Below are 22,467 nucleotides of genomic sequence, written 5' to 3'. Positions count from 1 at the left end.
CAGTTCTATACGTGCCCTAACCTTTCAATATTTGCTCTTGACCTCACCAGCACACATCGATTTATGAGGACAGAAAGTGCTCTTTATTACTGTCTTTGTTAATATCCACTCACTACATCCCCGTGAAGTAAAACATGTGGTAGATGAGTAAAACATTGTTAGTTTTTCATCATCTGTTCCCTCCTGATTGCTCAAGTTTAGCAAGCAGTTTTTTGTCCTTGGCTCATAACACTGCCAGAGCAATATTTCAAGAGAAGTTGAAATACATGTAAAACAGGAGGTTAAGAACCTACCTAATCTACTAGCATGTGGACAAAAAAACAAACAAAAAAAACCCCCAAAAACCCCAACAAACAGGAAAGGTTAGATTACATATGTGTTTTTAACAGACTCTTAGGAAAGCTACAGTGTTATTTTTCTGGATCAGAAGTGAAAAAGTCTCCAAATTATTGAAGGCTACAGATGAGTATTTCATCTCAGATCACAGCAAGTAAAGCTCTTTCCAATTTGTATAAAATGTGCTCATAAAGTATCACACACGTCTGCTGATGACTCCAGCAATGACATTTTTCAACATTCTCACTCTCTATCAAGCCATTCCACTTCAACACCACTGTCTAGAGGGTAATACAAACACCAAAACATGTGCAAGACACCAAGTGGTTAACGGTACAGGCAAGCTAATGCCTTCTAGAGGCTAAATTCTTATTGTTAACTCAAAAGGACTTAGGAGATCATCTGGTATGCTAGTCACTGCTTAACAGCAACACTTCTGGGTAGAGCAAGCATTCTGATGAATAAAGAAGGGGTTTGTGCCTACTTACTTGAACCACTTACAGCTTTAGGTAGCAAATGCTTATTTTTACCATTTTTCCCTAACACAGCTCTACCCAGCCTTGTCACTTGCAGCTCTGCTTTTGATTATAGGTGGAAAAGTCTTCTGATCACTTCCCCCTTCAGAAACGCACTTCCTTTTAGGCAGTGTTGTATTTTCCCTTTTTAAACAAAGGAAAGTTGTGGAAATGGAGCATCCCAGAACACCAAAAGACTCAAAATAGGCACTGCCTTGCTGGCCTGTCCTTAAACATCACCAATGGACTGACTGATGCTTGCAACATGAAGCGGAAAATGAAATCTGACTCCTGCCTCAGTTTCCAGACAGCAGAACTAACAGATGATTTACCAGTCTGGCTTGCTTCTGTGTCAAATTCCTCTTTCCAGCTTCACTCAGCCACTTGTGCTCAATGATGGGAAAGCTACAGGAACTGAACTGGAAGAGCAGTTTCCTGGGTCAGCCTCAACGTAACTGGTGCTCAGAACACCTGCAATCAGTTGATCAGTTTAAAATTCAGGCACTGTACTCATCCTGACCTAAAAGCACACACAGAGAATAATGTTATAAAACTGGAACTGAGCAAGCAATGAAAAAGAAACAGCTATGCAGCTAACTGTGGGTATCTGTTCTTAAAAAGGCCTCAGTGAATAGTGTATAGCGTATCAGAAAGGACATGATTTAACCAGGACACCTGGGACCAAATCTTGCAGCTACTTCCTGTGACTTCAAAGGCCACATATGTCTGCATAGTCTTGAAGTGGAATTGCTTTGTAACATCCAAAAAGGCAACTTCAGAAGATCAGACAGAAACATTTGAAATACCTCTACCAATATGTTCAGCTCCTCCTTTGAAAGAGGGGCTTGAAGGAGATATGTGAGATGGAGGAAGTAAAAGATTGCTTATTTTTAATTTAAACTAGTTCCATTCACTGACATCCAAAATTACCTAAGCAGCCTGAAGTTTACCAGTACTTACTCTTAGATGTTATTGCTGGTAATTGCTGTGTTATGATTACAAAGCACTAGTATAAATCTCACTCAGCACTTCTTTGAATTTCCAAATGCCAAACATTCACACGCTCTTCTCTGACCCTATGTTCCTACTTAGTCACCACGTATGCCTATGTGCAACTCATCACCAACTGAATCAACCCAAACACCAGCTGAATTCAGCTGATCTAGAGATTTTTATATCCTTTATGCTAAACCATTGGTCTTCAATCTTTCAAATTTACCTTCCTTTCTAGGTTACTCTAGAAGCCTGGTTATACAGCACAGCCAGATGCATTATATTTAACACAAACACCAACAGAAGCACAGCCCCAGTAGTAAAGTACAACTTGATTCCCACCCACAGCTACCATTCTCCAAAGGAGATAAGGAATACTGATTTCAGCAGCAAACACTTCCTGAACAGCTAAATGCTCCCACCTGAGCCCAGCACGCACAGCTGGGATGCAGATATTGCTACCCCAGCAGTGCAGGCAGCAGCTCACGCAAGAGAAGGACAATGCACTCAGAAGCTCCCATAATTCAGATCTGGCCACCACAACTGTCAAATCTGGATCATCTTGTGTGGAAAGCATTCTATGGAAGTGTACCTTCCTAGATGGTTCAGTGAGAATTTGCCTCCTGTAAACCTAGCGAGAATGTATCTTAAGTGTTTCGTGCATTATGCCAATGTTAACAGAATTACAAGGCCTGGGTCAAAGCCAGCTAATCCAAAGGCCTATTCTTAAGTAAACAGTGGAAAACCACTGTACTTCAGAGCCTCCTGCAGAAACTTGTACAGGAAATCTCTGTTTTACCCTTTCCTCTGAACCAATTGTGCCAAGCAAGGTTAAATGATAATCTTGTAGTAAGGATATATGCAAACTAGCAAGTCTTTGTTTAAAAATGTCTTGAAGGCAGCTGGGAGCTGTGAATACACTCTAACTAAATTAAGCTCAGTTTGGGCTGCATAATGACTTCAAGGAACCTTTGTTTTTAAATAAATCAATTGCCATGCAAAGAGTCATAATGGTAGTTTTGGAGACTGTAACTGTCATATTATTTGAAGGATGGGTACAACACAAGCAGTGCCAGAGTACATTGTTCCCACACATCTATTTCTACTAACTTCCTTCACGTTGGAGCCACCTTCGTATCTGAAGAATCACACCTCCTTGGACCTCCCCTTCTTCTTCCATCCACCTACCCACAGATGCTGTAATTTCAAAAAAGAAACTAACAGGTTGCTCACATCCCAGCAGCATTTCTATAGGCATCTCATCACCATGACCCTCGCTCTCCACATTCCATGGGCTCACACCTTTGCAGAATTTAAAGCAATATCAGCTGGTACAATGCACAGGGTAAGAACCCAGTTGTTTTCTTGCTTATCTGTAACGAGAAGGTAGCATGCAGATAATGACAGTGGAGTTTCCAGCCTCTCAAGTTTAGTCAGAACTTTCTCTCTAATGAAGCTACCAAAAAAAGGCTGCTGTGCTGGTAAATCCTGCAGCAGGTATTTATGCCCAGAGGATGATAAGCCAAACACTGCCCCAAGGAAGAAGTTTAGTCTCTACATTTCTGTACTAGACTTGACAAAGTGACAGTACTGAGAGAACTGGCACACAGTTGCTCACTACTCCTACATTTGGAGGCACAACTATCCAGAAAGTAAGAACAAATCTGCTTTTGACTTTATAGTAAGGTGCACACACTGTTACACGTTCAGGTAGTAGCAAAATTTGACAGAGACTGCTGTGGGATTTTTTTTAGGCTGAATTATTCAAGCTCTCTTCTTCATCTCATGCTATCATACCAAAAAAAAAAAACCCACAAAAATTATTTCTCCTACTGTGGTTTCATACAGGAAGGTCTCCCAAGCACCTTTTTAGCTCTGCAAACAACATTCATGAGACTTAACGACTAACCTTATGTAGGTGGGTTCAGATTACCAATTGCATACAGTGGCTACCTTAAATAGCTATGCAATTATTTCCAGATGTTGCTTAAGGTCTATTTACTGTACATTAAGTTCTATTTATTGTGCATGCCAGATCCTGTCTGTGGTTGTGTTAAGAAAGCAGACACACGTTATACACGCTCTCCATGCAGAGTACACAGTCCAAGGTTTTAGGAACCATTCCAGCTAAGGAGTCATAATGATTTAAACAAAATGCAGCTCATTGCAACCATGACACATAATAATAATTTCTTTAGTGGTGCAAAACTGGCATTTTATAATAGGAAATATTTCCATGAATGTGCACTTTAGAGATGCTCAAAGAATAAGATATGCTTCAGCACAGAACACCCAGTTTTTGAAGACCCAGATCATGGCCATTTCAAGTATCATTTCAAATGGTATTTGTGCTGCTGACACTATAAACAAAATGTTAAAAAAGTAGATGCAGTACACAGAGTTAGTGAAGAATTCCCATGTGCTGACTTGGTAACATATCTCATCCCAAAGAACAAGACAAAGCATCCACTCCCAGGCACATTCTGTTCAGTTTTCTGCCCCATTATTCTCACTGCTAACAAAGCACAGCTGTTTTATATCAGGACACCCAGCGTTCATGAGCCACCCGAGGCAAGGACACGGTGTAGAGCGGGCACTGTGAACTCAGCCCAAGGTATATCACTCAGGCTGCCCTCTGATGATGTAGAGCACGGTCCTCAGTTTCCCTTAGGGCAGAGCCAAAGTGCCTTGTTCTCTTCATGAGGTTACACTGGGTGGCATACTAGTATTTCTTATCTTGAAGTGATTAGTTACAGAGGTGTTCTTTCAAGGCAGTGAAGACAAGGCACAGCTCTGCCAAACAGCAAGCCAGTTCCTATGACAACTTTCCACCGCAGCCTGGCTGGAGCCCATTAACCTATCCTTCCCCAGGCCAAGCAGCTTCTCTGTGGTAATGTTACTTTGGGTCATCATAGACCTCTGTATGACTTTTCAGCAGTGGCTAAGCAGTGGCAGGTTGCAGGGTACTGAGCCACCCAGATCCTAATTTCAAATTCCTATGAAAGAATGGATTCACTAAGTGTGACTGCATGACCCCGCTTGTGTCTCTTGCCCAAGACTTCCAGGGCAAAGCTGAAGTCAGCCTTTCTTCCTGCACCTCCTCCTGTGTCAGTATCTAGAATTTCTGTAGGATTCAAAGGTTGCAGATCAGCTCCGTTTGTCCTGGAGCACGGCAAGCCTGCTCTGGGGCCATCCCTAGATAACAGCTCACACTGCAAGCCAACCACTCATCTACTAGTTTTTAAAAGAAGCACTATTTTATTAAGCTGAACTGCAAACAGCAAGGCATGATGTGAGCAAATAAACCTATCTGCTTCTTCAATAAGCATCAGTTAAACATCGTGTTTGAATCGCTTGCTTCCCTTGTGCTTTAGGCATAAAAATAATACACTTGCATATTTTTAAGGGAAATAAAACACTCCTTTCAGTGTTTCCCCAGAGAGTACTATATTGCAGTGTTTACCAGCAAACACCACACTAAGGTGTCTGCTTTTTCAAAAACAAACATTCCCCTGGAAGTTAAAAAAACTCCAGGATAAATATTCCTAGTGATTTTAGGAAGGGACTCGTAAATTTCAATTCAAAGTTGACAAGGAGTAACAATTCAAGAGGGATTTATAACTATTATTATTATTTTAAATGGCCTACAAAGTGGAAATTTGCCTGGGGAAATTTCAGCCTGCACCTGATCTTTGCTAGCCTATATCCTAGAAACAGCATATGTCGCTAATGCTGTCAATGCAAATATACTAACAGGCTGTTAATTTCAAACCTCAGCTGAAAACATTTCTCCCATTCTTACAATTTTTCTCCCCATTTATCTCTGCAATTGTACTTAATTCAATGGAGCGTTTTCAATGTAATTCGGTGGTGCATTTTGCCATACAATTTGTCTGAATGACGCTCTACAGAGTAAAGGTTGCATTGTACTATATAATGAAACTACGTCTATGCTTGAACAAACTCCAACTGCTGTTAATCAAACCAGCAAGCTCCTGAATGATCTTTTGGACTCTGGACTAATGGCAATAGATTATTTTAAATAGCGGTTCTACTCTAAAATATGTTTAGGTCGACATGGGCTGACAAAGACGGACAGACTTCCAGAGCTAAGCTGATGGGTTCACAAGTAAAACATCAGGGTTTTTCCCTCGCTGAGAGAACTACAAATTCAGCACATGAACCAAAGATAGATTAAAATGTAGGTTTGAGTTTTCTGTTTTTCAACAAAGCCACGTGACACCTGAAAGGTCCTGAAAATCTTCACATTTTTTATTTACTCACTAGTGACAAAGAGAGATATGGATCAATCTATTTCAATCGGCAACAAGATGTTACTCTAAACTGAGAGAGGGGATCATCTGGATAGGTAAGAGGGAGGCATTTCTAAGTGGCTACTTGAAAGCATTTTGCAGTCTTTGACACTCAAATGGTAAAACTTCCAGAGACAAGGGGAGGAAAAAAAAAAAAAGAAGTCTTTCAAAACATAAGTGAACACGAGAGGAATGTTCTCAAGACCACGTCAGAGAGGATCTTTAGTAGCCAGCTTGGCAGGCTGTAGAAACACTAGCAAGGGAATAAACTTGTGGGTTTCATCATCTCAGCAGTTCCAGGAATTTTTAAACCTGCCTATGCTACAAGAAACAGAACTGCCCTATTAAGTCATCTAGTCTATCAGAAACCAGTGTAGGTTTGTTTCCGCCATGCATTTTTCAACATCATTTCTGGCACAGACAGAGGTATTAAAAAAAACCAACATGCAAAATGCGAGCAAAGTACATTTAAGTGTTTTAGGGATTTGGCTTGGTTGATTGGTTTTCGGGGGGTTTTGCTTGGGTTTGGGGTTTGTTTTTCTTTGTTTGGGTGGGTTGTTTTGGGGGGGGGTTTGGTGGTGGTAGGTTGGGTTCTTTAAAAAAATTATGTATTTTTGGTGTCTTGCTCCCGTGTTTAGGTTATCAGCTCAAGTCTGATACAGAAGAATTGCCAACAGCAACTCAAACGAAACAAACCAGTGACAATGAACCCTCGCCCTGTACCAAGGCTGTCCGGGAAGCGTTCTGCCCAGCCCTGGAATCAGACTTCCTATCCTCAGCGAACAGGATCGCCCCTATCCACCTCCATAGCCGAGGTGGCAGCGAGCTGTAAGGTGCCGCCGGGACCCCTCTGATCCACGTGGGACGGAAGGCGGAAACGAACAGGACGGGCTAGGGCCCCAAAAAACATCTTCCCTAGGGCTCCTACTCCTCACGCTACCTCTCGGACGGCACCAAGGGAGCTTCCCCCGCGCCGGGGCGGCAGCAGCCAGCCACCCTGCCCCAGGAAGGGGGCAGCTCCGGGGCGGCAGCGGCCAGCCACCCTGCCCCAGGAAGGGGGCAGCTCCGGGGCGGCAGCGGCCAGCCACCCTGCCCCAGGAAGGGGGCAGCTCCGGGGCGGCAGCGGCCAGCCACCCTGCCCCAGGAAGGGGGCAGCTCCGGGGCGGCAGCGGCCAGCCACCCTGCCCCAGGAAGGGGGCAGCTCCGGGGCGGCAGCGGCCGGCCACCCTGCCCCAGGAAGGGGGCAGCTCCAGGAAGCCAGCGGCTGGGAGGAGGCAGCTCGTGGCCCTGCGTGGGAGCGCGATAAGGAGGGAAAGGGCTCGGGGATTCATCCTGCGGGGGACTGTACCCTGGGGACGCCTTACTTGGGACAAGATGGGGAGGCAGCAGGGGCTGTCGGGGCATCGTGGCCAGGCAGGGGTAGGAGTCAGTCTAGCCCCGAGAGAAGCGGCGGAACCGGCGGGCGCTGCCTCTGAAGGGATCCCCCTCATCGGCAGAAAGGGAAGTGCCGCCGGCGGGCACTCGGGCTCCACTCGCCGCGCCGCGCCGCCCCTCCCCTCCTCTCCTCGGCCACGACGGACAGACCCCCCTCTTCCCGGGATACGCGCCTGCGGGGAGGGGGCAGAGGGCGCTTCCCCCCACCCAACGGTCCCCACCAATGGTCCCCGCCACACGCCCGGCGCGCGCACGCGCGCACTGCCCCCGCGCGCCGGGGCCGCTCTCACCTCCTGCCGCGCTCGGAAGAACTACCCCGCACGACTGCCGCAGCGCCCAGGCGGCTGCAGTGCGCAGGCGCGGCCCGCGCCCCGCCCCTCCCGCCGGCAGGGACCGGGGAGAGTGTCTCAGCTCGGCCCTTAGCCGCAGAGCGACGGTGACAGGGAGCGGTAGCAATGTGCCAACCCGCGGAACAGCCGTACAAACACCGCCCCCGCCCCAAAGCCGCCCCCCGAGCCCTCTCTGGCCAGTGCGCCAGTGGCCCTGCACCTCCCTTTAGCCCGGCACTCCCGGAATGCCTGAGATCCCGCAGTTCTGTCAGCTGGCCTCAGTGTTGCTGTGTGCTGTGAAGGCTAAAGGAGACACAGCTTTTATTAAAATAACGCAATTAATGACAGATTTTGGGGGAGGTGTGTTTAAAGCGCAGGATGATATGAGAGGGGCTGGGTGCGACCCATCTGCTTCGAAAAGGGTGGTGAGAAGGTCCCAGGAGCAGCTGCAGGTGGCACTGCGGGTCGTGGCCAGGTGTTGGGGGACAGTGGCATAAGGAATGGAGTTCTGCCTGCCCATCCAGAATAAAGGTCCACTGCCATCAGTGAGCATGGGCCCGAGTCTGTTACACCTGTGGGCATGGTGGTCCACACTGGAAAGGCTCAGGGAATGACTGTGCAGAGCAAAAAATATTCATTAGTTCATTCCTTAGTGTACCACACTGGGCCAGCACCACCTGCACCTGCATCCAGTCTCCCTTCCCATGCCTTACGGGTAGCTGCAGGCTGGGATTACTTTCTCCTCCTCTGGCAGTGGCTTTTCCAGCCCTTCTGCTCCTGTGCTTCCTTTATCTCCCCAAGGATGCTCACTCAGCTTTCTCTCTATCTCCCTCTGTTCTGCACTCTCAGCTTTCTCTATCACTCTCTGCTCTGGGTAAAAAGGTACTGCCACTGCCCTCCACAGCATGAGGACACACCACTGGGCAGGATTTTGCTGACTTGGGCACACTTGGCCTATCATGGCTCCCCACACTCTGCAGGCCTTGCTCCATGGCCTTGCCAAAGGGAAGCACCCAATAGCACCAGCCTTTGGCATATGCTGTTAGTTCTAGCTTAAGGAGAGGCCAGTTTTGGTGCCAAGCCCATGGCAGGGTGATGTTACCTACCTGGGAAGCTCAGCCTGCACTTCCCAATGCCCTGGGACATCTCAGAACACATGCACTGGGCAGTTGGAGATGCATCCACCTCAACTGGGGAGCTCATTTCCATGCATCCTCATGACACAGCCTATCCTGGAGCGTGTGTCTGTCTGTGTCTAAATGTCTTTCCAACCCATATGCACAGGAGATGCACTGAAGCCAAGAAAGATGAGTAAAAGCAAGAAGGGAAATTAAACAGATGAAAATCCTTCAGCCAAGGAGGTCTGCAAAGTCCTGCACAAGGAGGTGAGTGGGAAGGAACTGCATCCCAGCTCTTCCACTGTGTCACACAAGCCAGGGGAATTAAATTGGCTGGAAGCGACTCTTAAGCACAAAGAAAGATGATGGATTTTTCATATGGCATATTATCAAACTGGATTAAAGAGCACAGTGGCATCCAGGAAACAAATTTGCACTGATTAGATAAGGACCAGCAAACAGGGATGTAGTTGCTGCCCAAGGAGCTCCAGAGCTGCAGACAGCCAGAATCAAAGGAGTTATACCAGGGAAGCATAATTCTGCCACTGTCAGAAACAAATTCCTGAGTTAGAGCAGGCCAGTACAGCCATTTCCCTGTTTTCATTAGTGTTTCTGTGTGTGCACAATTCAGGGAATATGTTCCCCTATATTTACATGCTTATTACTTATATACATTTTCTCCCTGATTTTGCTGCCCTTACATATAGAGCTCTTCTGAAAGCAGTCAAACCTGCCTTTGCTGCTTGAGATCTGGCAGCAGGCTTCCAGGAGGTTCTTAGATCTGTCTTTTTCACAGTATCACAGTATCGCTAACGTTGGAAGAGACCTCGAGGATCATCGAGTCCAACCTGTCACCACAGACGTCATCACTAGACCATGGCACCAAGTGCCACGTCCAATCTTCTCTTGAACACCTTGAGGGATGGTGACTCCACCACCTCCCTGGGCAGCACATTCCAATGACCAGTGACTCTCTCAGTGAAGAACTTTCTCCTCACCTCAAGCCTAAACTTCCCCTGGTGCAGCTGGAGACTGTGTCCCCTTTTTCTGGTGCTGATTGCCTGGAAGAGACCAACCCCTTCCTGGCTACAACCACTTTTCAGGCAGTTGTAGAGGGCAATGAGGTCACCCCTGAGCCTCCTCTTCTCCAGGCTAAACAATCCCAGCACCCTCAGCCTCTCCTCCTAGGGCTTGTGCTCAAGGCCTCTCACCAGCCTTGTTGCCCTTCTCTGGACACATTCAAGTGTCTCGATGTCCTTCTTAAACTGAGGGGCCCAGAAATGGACACAACCAGTCCAGACACAACACCTACCCAAAGCAGTATTTTAAAGGTCTGTGCTGAAAACTGGCCAGAAGGAATGTGTCCTATTGCTGTGAATGTATACTCAGAGGGCAGCTTTTTCTCTGAATCACAAACCCAGGCAGACTGCAACTTGGGAGATAAACGGTTTAATGATCCCCATCATCAGGCAGCTGCTGCTCAGAGGGGATCACAGAGTTTTAAGGAGTCCTCTTGCTCTCTCACAAGCAGTACTTGATTTATGAAGCAACTGGGAGGTATGGAATGATCCTGGGCAATTTAATCCCCAATACAACCCTGCAGGATTCAGTAATGCACAATTCTTAGCTATGGGACTTTTTCTTCTTCTATCTGCCTTACAAAGTTCCTTTTAATGACCTGTGTACGTGTACCAACAGAGATCTATGTGTTACATAGACATCAAGGTATCCTGAGGCTGAACACAACCCACACACTGCTCTGGTTTCAATTTGTGCCCACTTCCATTTTGCCGCCTCATTTCAGGTCTGATACACTGATCTCAGTTCCAGTCTTCAGAATGGAACAGTTTTTTAATTATTTTTTTTTCCCAAGGACTTCCTTCCAGTTTGCTGGGACATGGCTCCTTCTCCAGGACATGGCTCCTTCTCCAGGACATGGCCACAATGCAGCTCTCCCTCTCATTGAGGCTCACTGAGAGCCAGATCAGGTGCCTAAGGGGCTCACAAGGGAACGGTGTTTGAGTGCCAACCACCTGTGATGGAGGTCCTGCTGCAGCTGCCTGGAACACCGGAGCACCCTCGTAAGTGGCAGCTCATGCTGAGGTGATTCCCAAGACCTCAGCCACCCTTTGCTTCTCTAAGAAGCAGCCTTCCAGTGTGCTAGAGCCACATCCTTGTTCTGTGGGACAGCAGCACTTATTATCATTTATTCACTTCAACTTCTTGTTCTCATTCAGCTACAAGGTCCCTTCAGTCACTTTGTCACCTGGTTCAAGTCCTGCTTCTTTCATGAAGGTTTTTTCCTTCAGCGTAGAAAGACTTCAGAATACCTCAATCCTTTGGGAGGCAAAGGAATTCAATCCCAGGGTCTTTATTTGTGGACATCAGCAGTCCCTGCAGAGACTTTTGCATTTCTTCTGCTGGAGGAAATGGTGACACTCTTAATTCTGCATTTAGATGATATATGTGTATGGCAGTGCTAAAATAACACAAGTGAGGAAGCCAGGACAAGCTGCACTCCACTTTTCCAAGGCAAAAGAGAACCGCAGAAGCCCCTGTCATTGGTAATGAGTGTCAGTGCAAAGTCATCAGAACAATGCCCCACACCTAACTAAACAGAGCTGGACACTTCTCAGTTATTTGATCAGCTACTCCTAGTAGCAGAAACCTGACTCATGATATTGTAAAGCAAAGCAACAGGTGTTGGGGAAGTGAAAAACACTAAAAAAACCCAACCAAACAAACAAAACGAATCAAACAAAACCCAAAACAAACCAAACAAAACCAACAGAAACAAATGAAACAGAAGAAGGAGAAGATTTCTGCATCAGTAGTGTAAGCCAGGCAGCTCCAAGGTCAGGACAGCTGTCAGGCTGCAGTGAGACTGTCTGCCTGGCTTGCCCTGCCACCGAAACGTTAAACTCCTTGGATCATACAAGTGTTGTACTCCTGCTGTCACTGACCTAAAAAGGGCTTCAGGAAAACTGAGTTATTCCAGAAAAACTACCTGTGAGCAGAGCTGAGTCCCAGAAAAAACGAGGCAGAAGTGTGTGCGCACAGCTCCTGTCCCTTTCCTTTCACTCCACTGACTGACAATTCTCATTCCTCCTTTCCTATGTGGGACATATTTATGGGACTAAGGTGGGGTATATACATTTTTGTGTGTTTATTCTATCCCCAATCCCTGACCAGCCTGCTGCAGCAGCAGGGCAGTGCTCTACCTTGGGTTGGGCTCACCTTACTCCCAAGCAAAAGGGATGTTTTCCCCACAGGGTTTCTGCCACAGGCAATGCCCTTTCAACATGGCTGTATGACATCTCTTTTGATAGTCATGGCTCTCTCCAACACTAGCCCTGGGTTGCTGCACTGCACATCTGCTGGACCTCCCTCATGTTGTCCCGTAGTCATCTGTGAGAATAAATGGGGACAAGTGAAGTAGAGAAACTAGGCATCAGTGTAGATCTCAGTGGCACAGAGGTGCACAGCAGGAGACAGAATCCAGTTGTATGTTTTGCCATGTTCCTCACACCTGGATCACAATTACTTTAAACTGATTGTCCATCTCACAGCTACTTTTTGTGCTGCTGCTCCCAGAGATCAGACACTTCTCACTGGTCTCTTGGCAGGTCCTAACCTGGGGTACTGTGTTCCCAGGCAGGGCACTTGGCCTGGAGTGTGTTGTTCCCCTTCCTGTCAGCTCTGCAGCCCTGCATATTCTCAGCAAACCTCTGCCAGTGGGAAGAACCAGTCTGCTTGTGTGGACAGGAGAGAAACTGAAGCAGTTCTTTCAGTTCCTGGCAAACAACCTGGAGACAAAATTCTCCCTCATCTCTTCCTTGTGGCATGACTGGGCCAGTCATGAGTCTCTGTCCTGGGCACACTCTCCTGCAGGTATGTTCCCACCTCTGCATCACCCCTGCATCCCAACCTGCTCAGGGCCTCATCCTGCAGGCACTATACATTCTTGTAGGCACCACAGTCCACACCAGAGGAAAGGGGACAGGACCAGCCTCTGGGGACATCTTCACCCCCGGGCACAGACACACAGTGCAGGTTTCCTTGACCACGAGCAGCTGGGAGTATCCCCGCAGGGGAGATGTGTATGTGTGAGTGTTTGTGTCTGCATGTCTGTCTGTCTGTCTCTTTGTCTTTCTGTGTGTCTGCGTGCTTGTCTCTCCACCTGCCCATTTCTGCCTGCTCCCTTCTGTGGTTCTGCTTCTTCTTGCCTGTGCATCTGCGTGTGTGTCTGTGTGTGTCTCTGCCCGTCTGCTCGTCCCTTTGTTTGCCTGGCTCTGAGCACGTGTATGTGTGAGTCTAAAGGAATGTACTTATCGCTTTTCATGTGCCTGTGCTCCGTCTATCTGCTTGTCTGTGTGACCTTGTCTGTCTGCTCGCCTAGTTTGTGTGCTCTTTCTGTGTCTGTCCATCCCTACCCACGTAAATCTCTCTGTCCTTACCCGTAGCCCGCCCACCGACACGGCTCTTCAGCACCGAGAACCTACGGACAGCTCCTGCCGCCTCCTGCTGCGGCACTCCCGGGGACGCTCCGAGAACCGCACCGCTCGGCATCCCGCACCGCTCGACGTCCCGTACCGCTCCGCAGTCTGCACTGCTCCGCACTCCGCACTGCTCCGCAAACTGCATCCCGCACCGCACCGCGCACCGACCCGCTCCCCCTCCCCACCGGAGCGTCCCGCCCCACGCCACTCTCCGCTCCGCGCCCCGCCCCGCCATACATAAGCGCTGTCGCCGCCGCCGGCGGTCCTGAGCCGCCGCCATGAGCTATAGCGCGGAGCCGGCGGCGCTGGCCGCCTCCTATCGCCACCTATATACGGAGGGCCCGCGGCGCTCCGAGGGGTCGGTGGGCCTGCGGGCACGCCCGGGCGCAGAGCTGGGTCTAGGGTGGGAACGGAGCGCCGAGCCGCAGCGAGCGCGGGCCAGCGAGAAGGAGCAGCTGCAGGGCCTGAACGAGCGTTTCGCCGGCTACATCGAAAGGGTGCGGGCGCTGGAGGAGCGGAATCGGGCGCTGGCGGCAGAGCTGGCGGCGCTGCGGCAGCGGTCGTTGGAACCGCGCCGGCTGGGCCAGCTGCTGGGCGGGGAGCTGCGCGCCCTGCGCGCCCGGCTCGAGGAGGCGCACGGGGAGCGGGCTCAGGCTGCCTTGGAGCGGGCGCGCCTGGCCGAGGAGACGCAGCGGCTGCGGGCGCGCTGCGAGGAGGAGGCGCGGGGCCGAGCCGAGGCGGAGCAGGCGCTGCGCTCCCGGCAACAAGCGGCCGAGGCGGCCGCCCGGGCAGGCGCCGACCTGGAGCGGCGGGCGGCGGCTCTGCGGGAGGAGCTGGCGGCGATGCGCAGCGCCCACGCCGAGCAGCTGGCCCAGCTGGGCGCCGAGCTCCGCGCTGCCGCTCCCCCGGCGCCGGCTACTGCCGGCCGGCCCGATTTGGCGGCGGCGCTGCGAGAGCTGAGGGCCCAGTACGAGGATCTGGCGGCCCGCAACCTGCAGGCTGCCGAGGACTGGTACCGCGCCCGCTGCGCACGTCTCCACGAGCGGGCGGCCCGCAGCCAGGAGGCCGTCCGCGCCAGTCGCCGGGAGGCCGGCGAGTGCCGTCGCCAGCTCCAGGCCCGTTTGGCGGAGATGGAGAGTCTACGCGGTGCCCACCAGTCTCTGGAGAGACAGCTGCAGGAGCTGGAGGAGCGGCACAACGCCGAGGCCGCCAGCCTGCAGGTGAGCCGGGCGGCGTCGGGAACCGTCACTGTCCCCTCCGCGCGCAGGGCCCGCAGCACCGAGCAGCGCCGGACAGCTCCGCCCCGGCGCTCGGTACCGTGCGGCACTGAGCATCCTCCTCTCGGGTAATGTGCCCGAGCTCTCAGCACCGCCATCCCAGCAGCCTCCCTCGGTACCGTGTAGCACCGGGCATCTTCATCCCGTGCAAATCCCTGAACACCGAGCCTCCGTGCAGCACCGGCACCTCCGAGCCAGCGCTGCCCCTCCCTTGTCCTGTGCAGCGTTGAGCATTTGCACTGCAGGCAAAAGCCTGCAGTGCAGTTCCATCCTCTGCAACAGCTCCTCCCGCAGCTCTGTGAAGTGCCGGACATCCCGATACATGCAGTGCCCCTCCACCCCGCACCATCCAGCGCCCAGCACCCCTGCTATCTCCTGCTTCGCTGGTCTGCATGCAACACCCCTCTCCCGACATCAGCACCATGCAGCACCAGCCCCTTTGCTTGTGCAGTGCACACCGAAATAGGGGCAAGAAGGTGCCCCTGCAGCCTCCCTCCCACCCTGACATAGGGCTTCTCTGCCATGCACAGTGGATCCTGCATCATCAGGGCGTTGCCTACTGCCTTCAGCCTTTATCCAGAGGCAGAACCTCAGAGGACAGGTTTCAGAACAGGCAGGGCCAGGATATTCCTTCCAACAACCCCTTCTCACAAGACATGGCATTGCCCCATCTCCATCCTGTTCCTTAAGGGTCAGCTCCAAATTGCCCACACATTCTCTGTTTTCATGGGTAATTCCTCAAAGCTGTCTGCTTGGCCACTTGCCCTGGGGCCTAGTTCTTGGCACCTGCAGAAACTGGAGCTTGGCAAATATTAAGGTTGAATTTGCAGCCAGATCCCAACATCTCTTATATCCCTGGAAAGACTCACATGGGGCAGGCACTGAGCACTCCATATCTCTCATTCCATTACTGCAGTATTACTAAATTGTCTTGCTACAGGAAACATTCATGATTTATAATAAAATAAATGCTGAGATTCAGCTTTTACATAGCTATTAAATGATCTGTGGTTTCTAGATTGAGCTGTTTCCTTATAAATTATGGGGAGGGGGGAGGCTTACATCATACCTAAAGCATGTTGTTATTTCACACCCAAGTAATGCCTTGTCATTTTCAAGGCCAAGTGTTGCCAGGCTCTTTAGAATCTGTGACTGTAGCTCCAAGCTGCTTGCAATCTTCCTGAGTATTTAAGGCTATTTTCAACAAATATTGTGGAAATGGGCAGTAAACGGTGTTTTTCTGGACTGAGGGAAGGGATTACACACAGTAATCTTCTTAAGCAGTCTTGATGCCATGTAAAAAGAGGGATTCTGGGGACAACCTATCAATTGGGGGGAAAAAATAATGCATCTGGATTAAACAGCACAATAAATGAAATTGCTTTAGTGACAGCACAGCAGCATTTTCCAACATGACCCTCAGGATCTGCTTTAGGTGTGGTAACACTTAGGAATCTTTCAAGCAAATGTGCATGTGTAGATAAATAATTTCTCTGGCTACAACCAGTGGAAAAGTCAGGAAGTCCATCATAAAGGAGAATATTTCTATTGTTCAAGCTTTTGAAACGTTCCTATAAACAGCTAAAGCAGGGGTGTGTCTTTGTATTAGATTATCCAGTCTGATCTGGTATGTGAGAGCTTTCCATTAGAGGACAGGTTTGCAGTGCTGTGGGGAGGGGGTTTTGTTCAGCCAGCTCATAGAGTGGAAGAGAGATACAGATGGAGCAACATGGATAATCCATTTTTAAAGAGCATTTTCCTCTTGCAGACTGCAGGCAGAGAGCAGGAAACTGAAGGCACTGAGAGGCAGAGCAGCAAGAGTGAGGCTATCCCGGGGGCAGGGTCACCCGAGGTCCCTCCCTCCTGTCATGGTTTAGTGCAGCAGTAGTCTGCCTACACTGGAGCAGAGATTTTAATCTGTACCTCAGTGGCATCCATGCATATCCTGAAGCTTTTCAGTTGGTGCCCCAGTGGTCTCCTTTTCCCATTGCCCAATCCCAGAGGCGCCACTCTATGCATCTGTCTTATTAGAGAAGATCATGGGAGCAGCACAGATCAAGGCAGAGACTTCAAGGATGTCCTGCAATTGTCCTGCAAGGTAGGCTGTGTCCAGCTTACTTGCCTGCGAGATGCCCCATGCCCTATTCAGGATGACCTGGCTCTGCTTTTCTGAGGGCATCTGCTCTGGGCTTGCTGTGTCAGGCTCAATGCAACTCACTCCTTCAGCAGCTCCACATCTTGTGGCTGTCTGCACCATGCACAAGGAAGGCTATGCAGGACTTAAGAGGGGGACAGGATGGGAATGATGCAGCAGGGTAAAGCTCCTTCACTGGAAGAAAGGAGCTGGAAGCAATCTTGAAGGCTCTGCTGCAGAAAGGGATGCAGGAGAGCAGATGTTGCCAGTGGTCATTGCAGGGTTTTGCAGGCAGGGCTGCACTGTCACTTAATGGAAACTGCTTACTCATTCCTGCTCCAAATCACAGTTGGGTGGCACAGCAGGGTGTCTGGACATAGGAAGCCATCTGATTGGGAAGAGCCCTGTAGGAGTGGGTTCCACTGCTTTCGGGCTACTGCACAGATGCCTGAAGGCATGTGGGAGAAAACCAGGCTGCTTGTTTTCTGAAGGGAAAAATAATAGGAAAAAGAAGGGATTAGTTCTCTTTGTTAGCAGGAGATACAGCCTTGGACTCCTCCACATTTCAGGCAGAACTGGGTGTAGTGGCAGCCATGACAGGGCAAAGCTGATGGGAAGGATGCTAGGACATCATCATCCAAGTGAGCACCCTGGCTCTTGCAGGGCAGGTCCCTGAATCCAGAACCCCTCAACCTGAGATATTTTCTGGGGAAGGTGTCATCTTTACTCTCCTGGAGCCAGCTCTTCCCTTCTGCCCTGGCAGCACCACCTCTCCTTCCACAACCTGGATATATGTCTGAACCTTTCTTAAGCCTCCCAGACACAGACTGCAGCCCTTCTCCAGGCATCTGCTCCAGCCACGGGCTGCCGCAGTGCTGGGTGCTCTCACTTGTCCCACTGAGCCACCTCCCCAGCTTTGACAGTTTAAGCCTAAAACTTCCCATACCTGCCAAGCAGCTCTTCTTGTCCCTCTGTAGCAGCCTATCTCATTCCCTTTAGAACTGGGAGCTCCATCACTATGCACTACTTGACCTCCCTTCCCCTTCACAGAACCTGCCACAGATGGGTAACTCTATAAATCCATCAGTGCTGCCTCTCCTCACTGCACACATTCACAAACCTTGCCCAGTGCTCTGCTTGCTCCTTCATCCCTATCAGCATGAGATTTCATGGCCCCAGATTCCTGGTAAGATGTACCATCATGGACCAGCTGTGTATGACAGCTTCCCTGTCTAAACAATAAGCAGAGCAGAAAACCCATGGGAGAGGTCCTTCCTCCTAAACATGTCCCTGAGCACACTTGCCTTTGCAGGACACAATTGGGCAGCTGGAGGATGACCTGCGGAACACCAAAAATGAGATGGCTCGGCATCTGAGGGAGTACCAAGACCTGCTTAATGTCAAGATGGCCCTTGATATTGAGATAGCTGCCTACAGGTAAGGCTGCTCTGACCCTGCTCTGTCTGTGATAGTTTTAGGCCCAATCCCAATCCACTGACCCTATCAGGCTGGGGTATTTTCAAGAGCCCAGAAAAAATCTGGGTACACACTCAAGGAGCAACACCATTGTGTTACTCCTCTCCTCTCCCTTGATCTGCCATACTCTCCTATCTGGGAGCAACCATGGCTCCATGACATGCCTAGCAGCCATGTTCCCCAGCTGTCCCTGAACAGTGGTTTTTGATGGGGGCAGTTTGGGTTGGAGACATGGCTCTCTGGCAAAGTCAAAGTAGATGCTCCAGGCAGAGTCCTTCTGGTTTGGGGTTTCATTTTTCTGGTGTTTCTGGAAGGAGAGGAGTGAGCTGGTGTCATGTGCTCTGTATTGCAAGTGCTCCAGAAATGATGTGATTTTACACCAGCTTCATGGTGCGGTGTGACCCGAGCCAATGTCCACCGCAGGCTGATGTGACAGCCTGGAGTACTCAGTCTTGCTTGCAGGTCACAGCACCCCCTTAGACTTTGAAGATGTTTCACATGAGATGTCCCCAGACTAACCTCTTCTCTTATGATGTGCTTGCAGGAAGCTGCTGGAGGGAGAGGAGACCCTCTTCAACATGGGAAGCACTAGCCTTTCAGAGCCCTATCCTGTCTCTAACCCCACTTATTCCTTCCAGCCAAGAGGTTTTAGTTCCTCTACTCTGTCCTTCATGGAGGAGAAGCAAGGAGAGGTTATTAAAGTGACCTCTAAAATATCACACAGCAGGGCTGAGATGATCGAGGGGACCATAACTTCTGCCAAGAAAAGAGGGAGATTAAACGTGCATGATGGAATCCTTGCAAATGCAAAAATGTAAACCTCAGGACCCTGCCCATTTTGAATCTGATGAGGCACAGTCTCCACTTGGCCTTTAACTCATCCCTTCAGGCACAAAGATATGCTGGGCTTGCAGGAGGCTCTCCCTTAGAAACACATAGCTCTCTAGGGACAATGACCTGGGACCAGCTTCCTCATGGGTCCCACCATGCAGAGGCTGAGCTTGGCACATTGCTCCCTTTTAAATGGGACAGAAGCATGGACAGGTAGCTTGATGCATGTTGGTCATTGTTATGGTGGCACAGTGGACTTGTAGCACCCACCATCCCTCCCCTCCCTCCTCCAACAACAAATGAGGAGCTGGCTGGGACTGCTGCTCAGCTGGCTCCCTGGGGTTCATGGGAGAGTGAGGGAGACATGTCTACTATGAGTAGTTTCAAGGACACAGACCTTTGTCTGCTATCCAAATCCATGTTTATCCAAACTCTACCCCACTCCTCAAGCTGTAGCTAACCACTTTTAATTCCAGAAGCACAGAAATAGCCATACTGGACTGTTACCACACCTGGTGTCTGGTCTGTGAGCCACTTCTGTTTTAAACTATAAGGAATGTTTGTTTTCTATATGTCCTGACAGTTCTCTGGTTTTTGGCAGTGATAATCTAGGCAGGCATGCAGGGTTTGCTAACAGCACATGCAGAGCAGGGAACTGGTGCATCAGAGGTGAAGGCATCACCATGCCATAGGGCAGAGTACCTCATCTGTGTCGCTGGCTCCAAAATGAAAGGGTCTGCAGGGCCACTTGTTTGGCTGCGCAGTAATCAGATGGAAGCTCAATGCTCACATCAGCATCATGCCCTAGATGGTGCTGGGAAGCTGCAGGACTCCAAACACCAGCTCGCAAAGCATTCTTGTCTCCACTCTAAGTGTTCCAATGTGTGCCAAATTTGATATAGGATTTACAACTATAGGTTTCCTTCAATGCCTTAAAACTGCCACTGATTGCTTTTGCAAGAGCCAGAGACTCTGTGTGTGTGTTGTAGTGTGTCAATGCCCTGGCAAGGTTATCATCAGAGACCTTACTGCCCTCACGGTGGTGCCAGAGTAGTTCCTGGAACCAGCAAATTGTTTGCTCACTCTCTTTCCTCTTCTATTGTAAGGCACAAATTAACAAATAAAGAGAAAGAAATAGTTATGTGGGTCAAAATGAGCTGGTGTTTTTTTTCCTTTCTTTGCTCTGCTTTGCTTGGAAACACATTTCAAGTGTCTGTCCTGCAGCTGGTTTGGTCCCCAGAAGTCTCTGCAGTCCCCCACAAAGAGCTTGGTGTGGGGTGCGCAGCTGCTAAAGTGTTCTGCTGGGGCTGCAAGGCAAGCTTGTCCCACTGATGGCAGAGGGACATGGCTGGGTTCCATTTGCAAGTGCCTGTCATGGTGGCCCGGAGTCGTAGAAGAGTTCATCACTGGGTGGCCAACAAAACAGGGTCTTCCATGGCCAAGTGTACTCTCATTTGCCTAGGAAATGGGACTCTGGGGCTTTGATTTGCATCACACCCCTGATAGCTGAGTCTCAAGATACCTGCCATTTCTCTTCTACCTTGCTTGCATGCTCAGGGGTTAAAAGTATCCTTTGTTTACCTTCACAAGTGAAGATAAAGCAATTTACACAATAGCAGATGGAAGAATTGAGGGTGCACCCCACCCACCTCCCAAGTAAACCTAATGACCAAAGATGCCCAGAGAGCTGGCATGAGCAGTGCTGGCATACATTCAGAAATGCTCATACTTTGCCAGAGATGTGCCTGTAGAGGAGCACATGGCGGGCAGCAGGGCATGGAACAGCACAGGCAGGCTCCCGACTGGGAGGCCTCACCAACATCACACTGTCACACCTCGTCACGTGTCCCCAGGGACACAGAGTGACAGTCACAGGCCTCTCTACTAATGTCGCAGGCCAAGAGCAGCACAGCCACTTCCCTACCACACCAATAACCCTGGGGGCAATGCCCTGTCAAGGCCACTCACCGTGGGGTGACAGAGGGCCAGAGGAGGCAGTCCTGTGGGTGGGTGAAACAAGGAGTACTTTTTGGAAGCAGGGGAGGAGCTCAGGGCATGGCTGGGGTAGCATATCCCACTGGCAGCCTCCAGCAAAACAGCATAGATAATCGGGAACACCCAGGCAGAGCCTGTGGGGCTGGAACCTGCAGAGTTAAATCCAAGGCACTGGAACATAGAGCAATGGCAAGCAACCTCCAAATATCTCCTGGCTCAGCTGTCGGTTTCGAAATGCAAGCAGACACCATTCCTCTCAAACCACAAGGGAAATAAAAGGCAGATGTGACTGTGCAGCTAATGTAATAGATTCTGAACCTCAAATACCCTCCAGTGCTGTTTTCTTTCTGTCTCTTGAGTATAAGCAGCCTGACCTGTCCTTTATTCCCAGCACAAGCCTCTATCAAGATTCTTGCTTGCTTGGCTGGCTGGATGCTAGCAACAAAGCTGGGAATGTTATTCTGGTGACACCAATGTGTATGGGCTGCAGCCACAGAGGTGGGCAAAGGAGTCAGGGGGAAGAAAAGGCGCTGCTTTGGGAACCAGCTGCCTTGCAATGCTCAGCTCCAGAGATTTCCTTCATTCCTGTAGCTCTGCAGCATTTTGTTGCTTTCTCATGGTGTTAAGCCCCAGAAGGGGTAGAGGGGCAGCAAGCAGGGAAGGGAGCTGCACAATTAGGATACACCAGAAAGGAACAGGATGGATTTTACATCACCTAATGAGTTTGATAGGTCCTCTGCTGGACCATGGCCCTGTGATTTTACAGAATCTGAGATGCCAAGCTTCAAATACCCTGATAGCAGCAAGTCATTGGCCAACTCCACAAATACTCTCCTAGGACTAAGGGTGAACAAGAGCCCTTGTGGGAGATGGACACAGCTTTTCTGAAGGACAGAGCCCAACCACGGGTGCTGTGCATCAAGGGAAGAGCTCCCCAGAGGTCAGGGCTGCCCCCAGCTTTGCAACAGCCTCCCATCTAGCAATGCCCAGCCTCTGGAGGCGATGCCAGGACTGTAACACCTCGGCAGACCACTGCTGCTTTGACACAAATACATTGTTGTTACACTAACTCAAACCCCAGGGAAGATGGTGATACAGCTCCAGCAACAACTTTGCAGCTGCAAAGGAGTCAATCAATATTGCATTTCACAATCAATGTTGCATTTCACCTCATATGGGATTACCATTTAGCTCCCAAAAATAAAACCTGACCCATT

At 49.9% G+C, this 22,467-nt stretch overlaps 2 protein-coding genes across 2 annotated transcripts in view; one reads left to right on the top strand and one right to left on the bottom strand.

Annotated features, from left to right (window-relative positions):
- The window catches only part of NT5C2 (5'-nucleotidase, cytosolic II), a 64,000-nt gene extending 56,073 nt beyond the window's left edge, over positions 1-7,927 (bottom strand). The window contains exon 1 of the mRNA XM_068139466.1: positions 7,882-7,927. The gene's annotated coding sequence lies outside the window, so the exon portion shown is untranslated. The remainder of the gene's footprint in view (positions 1-7,881) is intronic.
- Positions 7,928-13,815: 5,888 nt separating this feature from the next.
- INA (internexin neuronal intermediate filament protein alpha) lies at positions 13,816-20,398 on the top strand. Its single transcript, XM_068139465.1, has 3 exons — positions 13,816-14,757; positions 18,261-18,385; positions 18,969-20,398. Exons 1-3 carry the CDS (start codon positions 13,816-13,818, stop codon positions 19,240-19,242), a joined length of 1,341 nt encoding a protein of 446 aa, XP_067995566.1. The 3' UTR covers positions 19,243-20,398.
- Positions 20,399-22,467: the final 2,069 nt, after the last annotated feature.

The sequence above is a fragment of the Melanerpes formicivorus genome, unplaced genomic scaffold (genome assembly GCF_026170545.1).
Source record: "Melanerpes formicivorus ecotype bairdi unplaced genomic scaffold, bMelFor1.0.p_v2 SCAF_6, whole genome shotgun sequence".
Lineage (NCBI taxonomy): Eukaryota > Metazoa > Chordata > Aves > Piciformes > Picidae > Melanerpes > Melanerpes formicivorus.
This window is presented reverse-complemented; position numbering and strand designations above follow the sequence as displayed.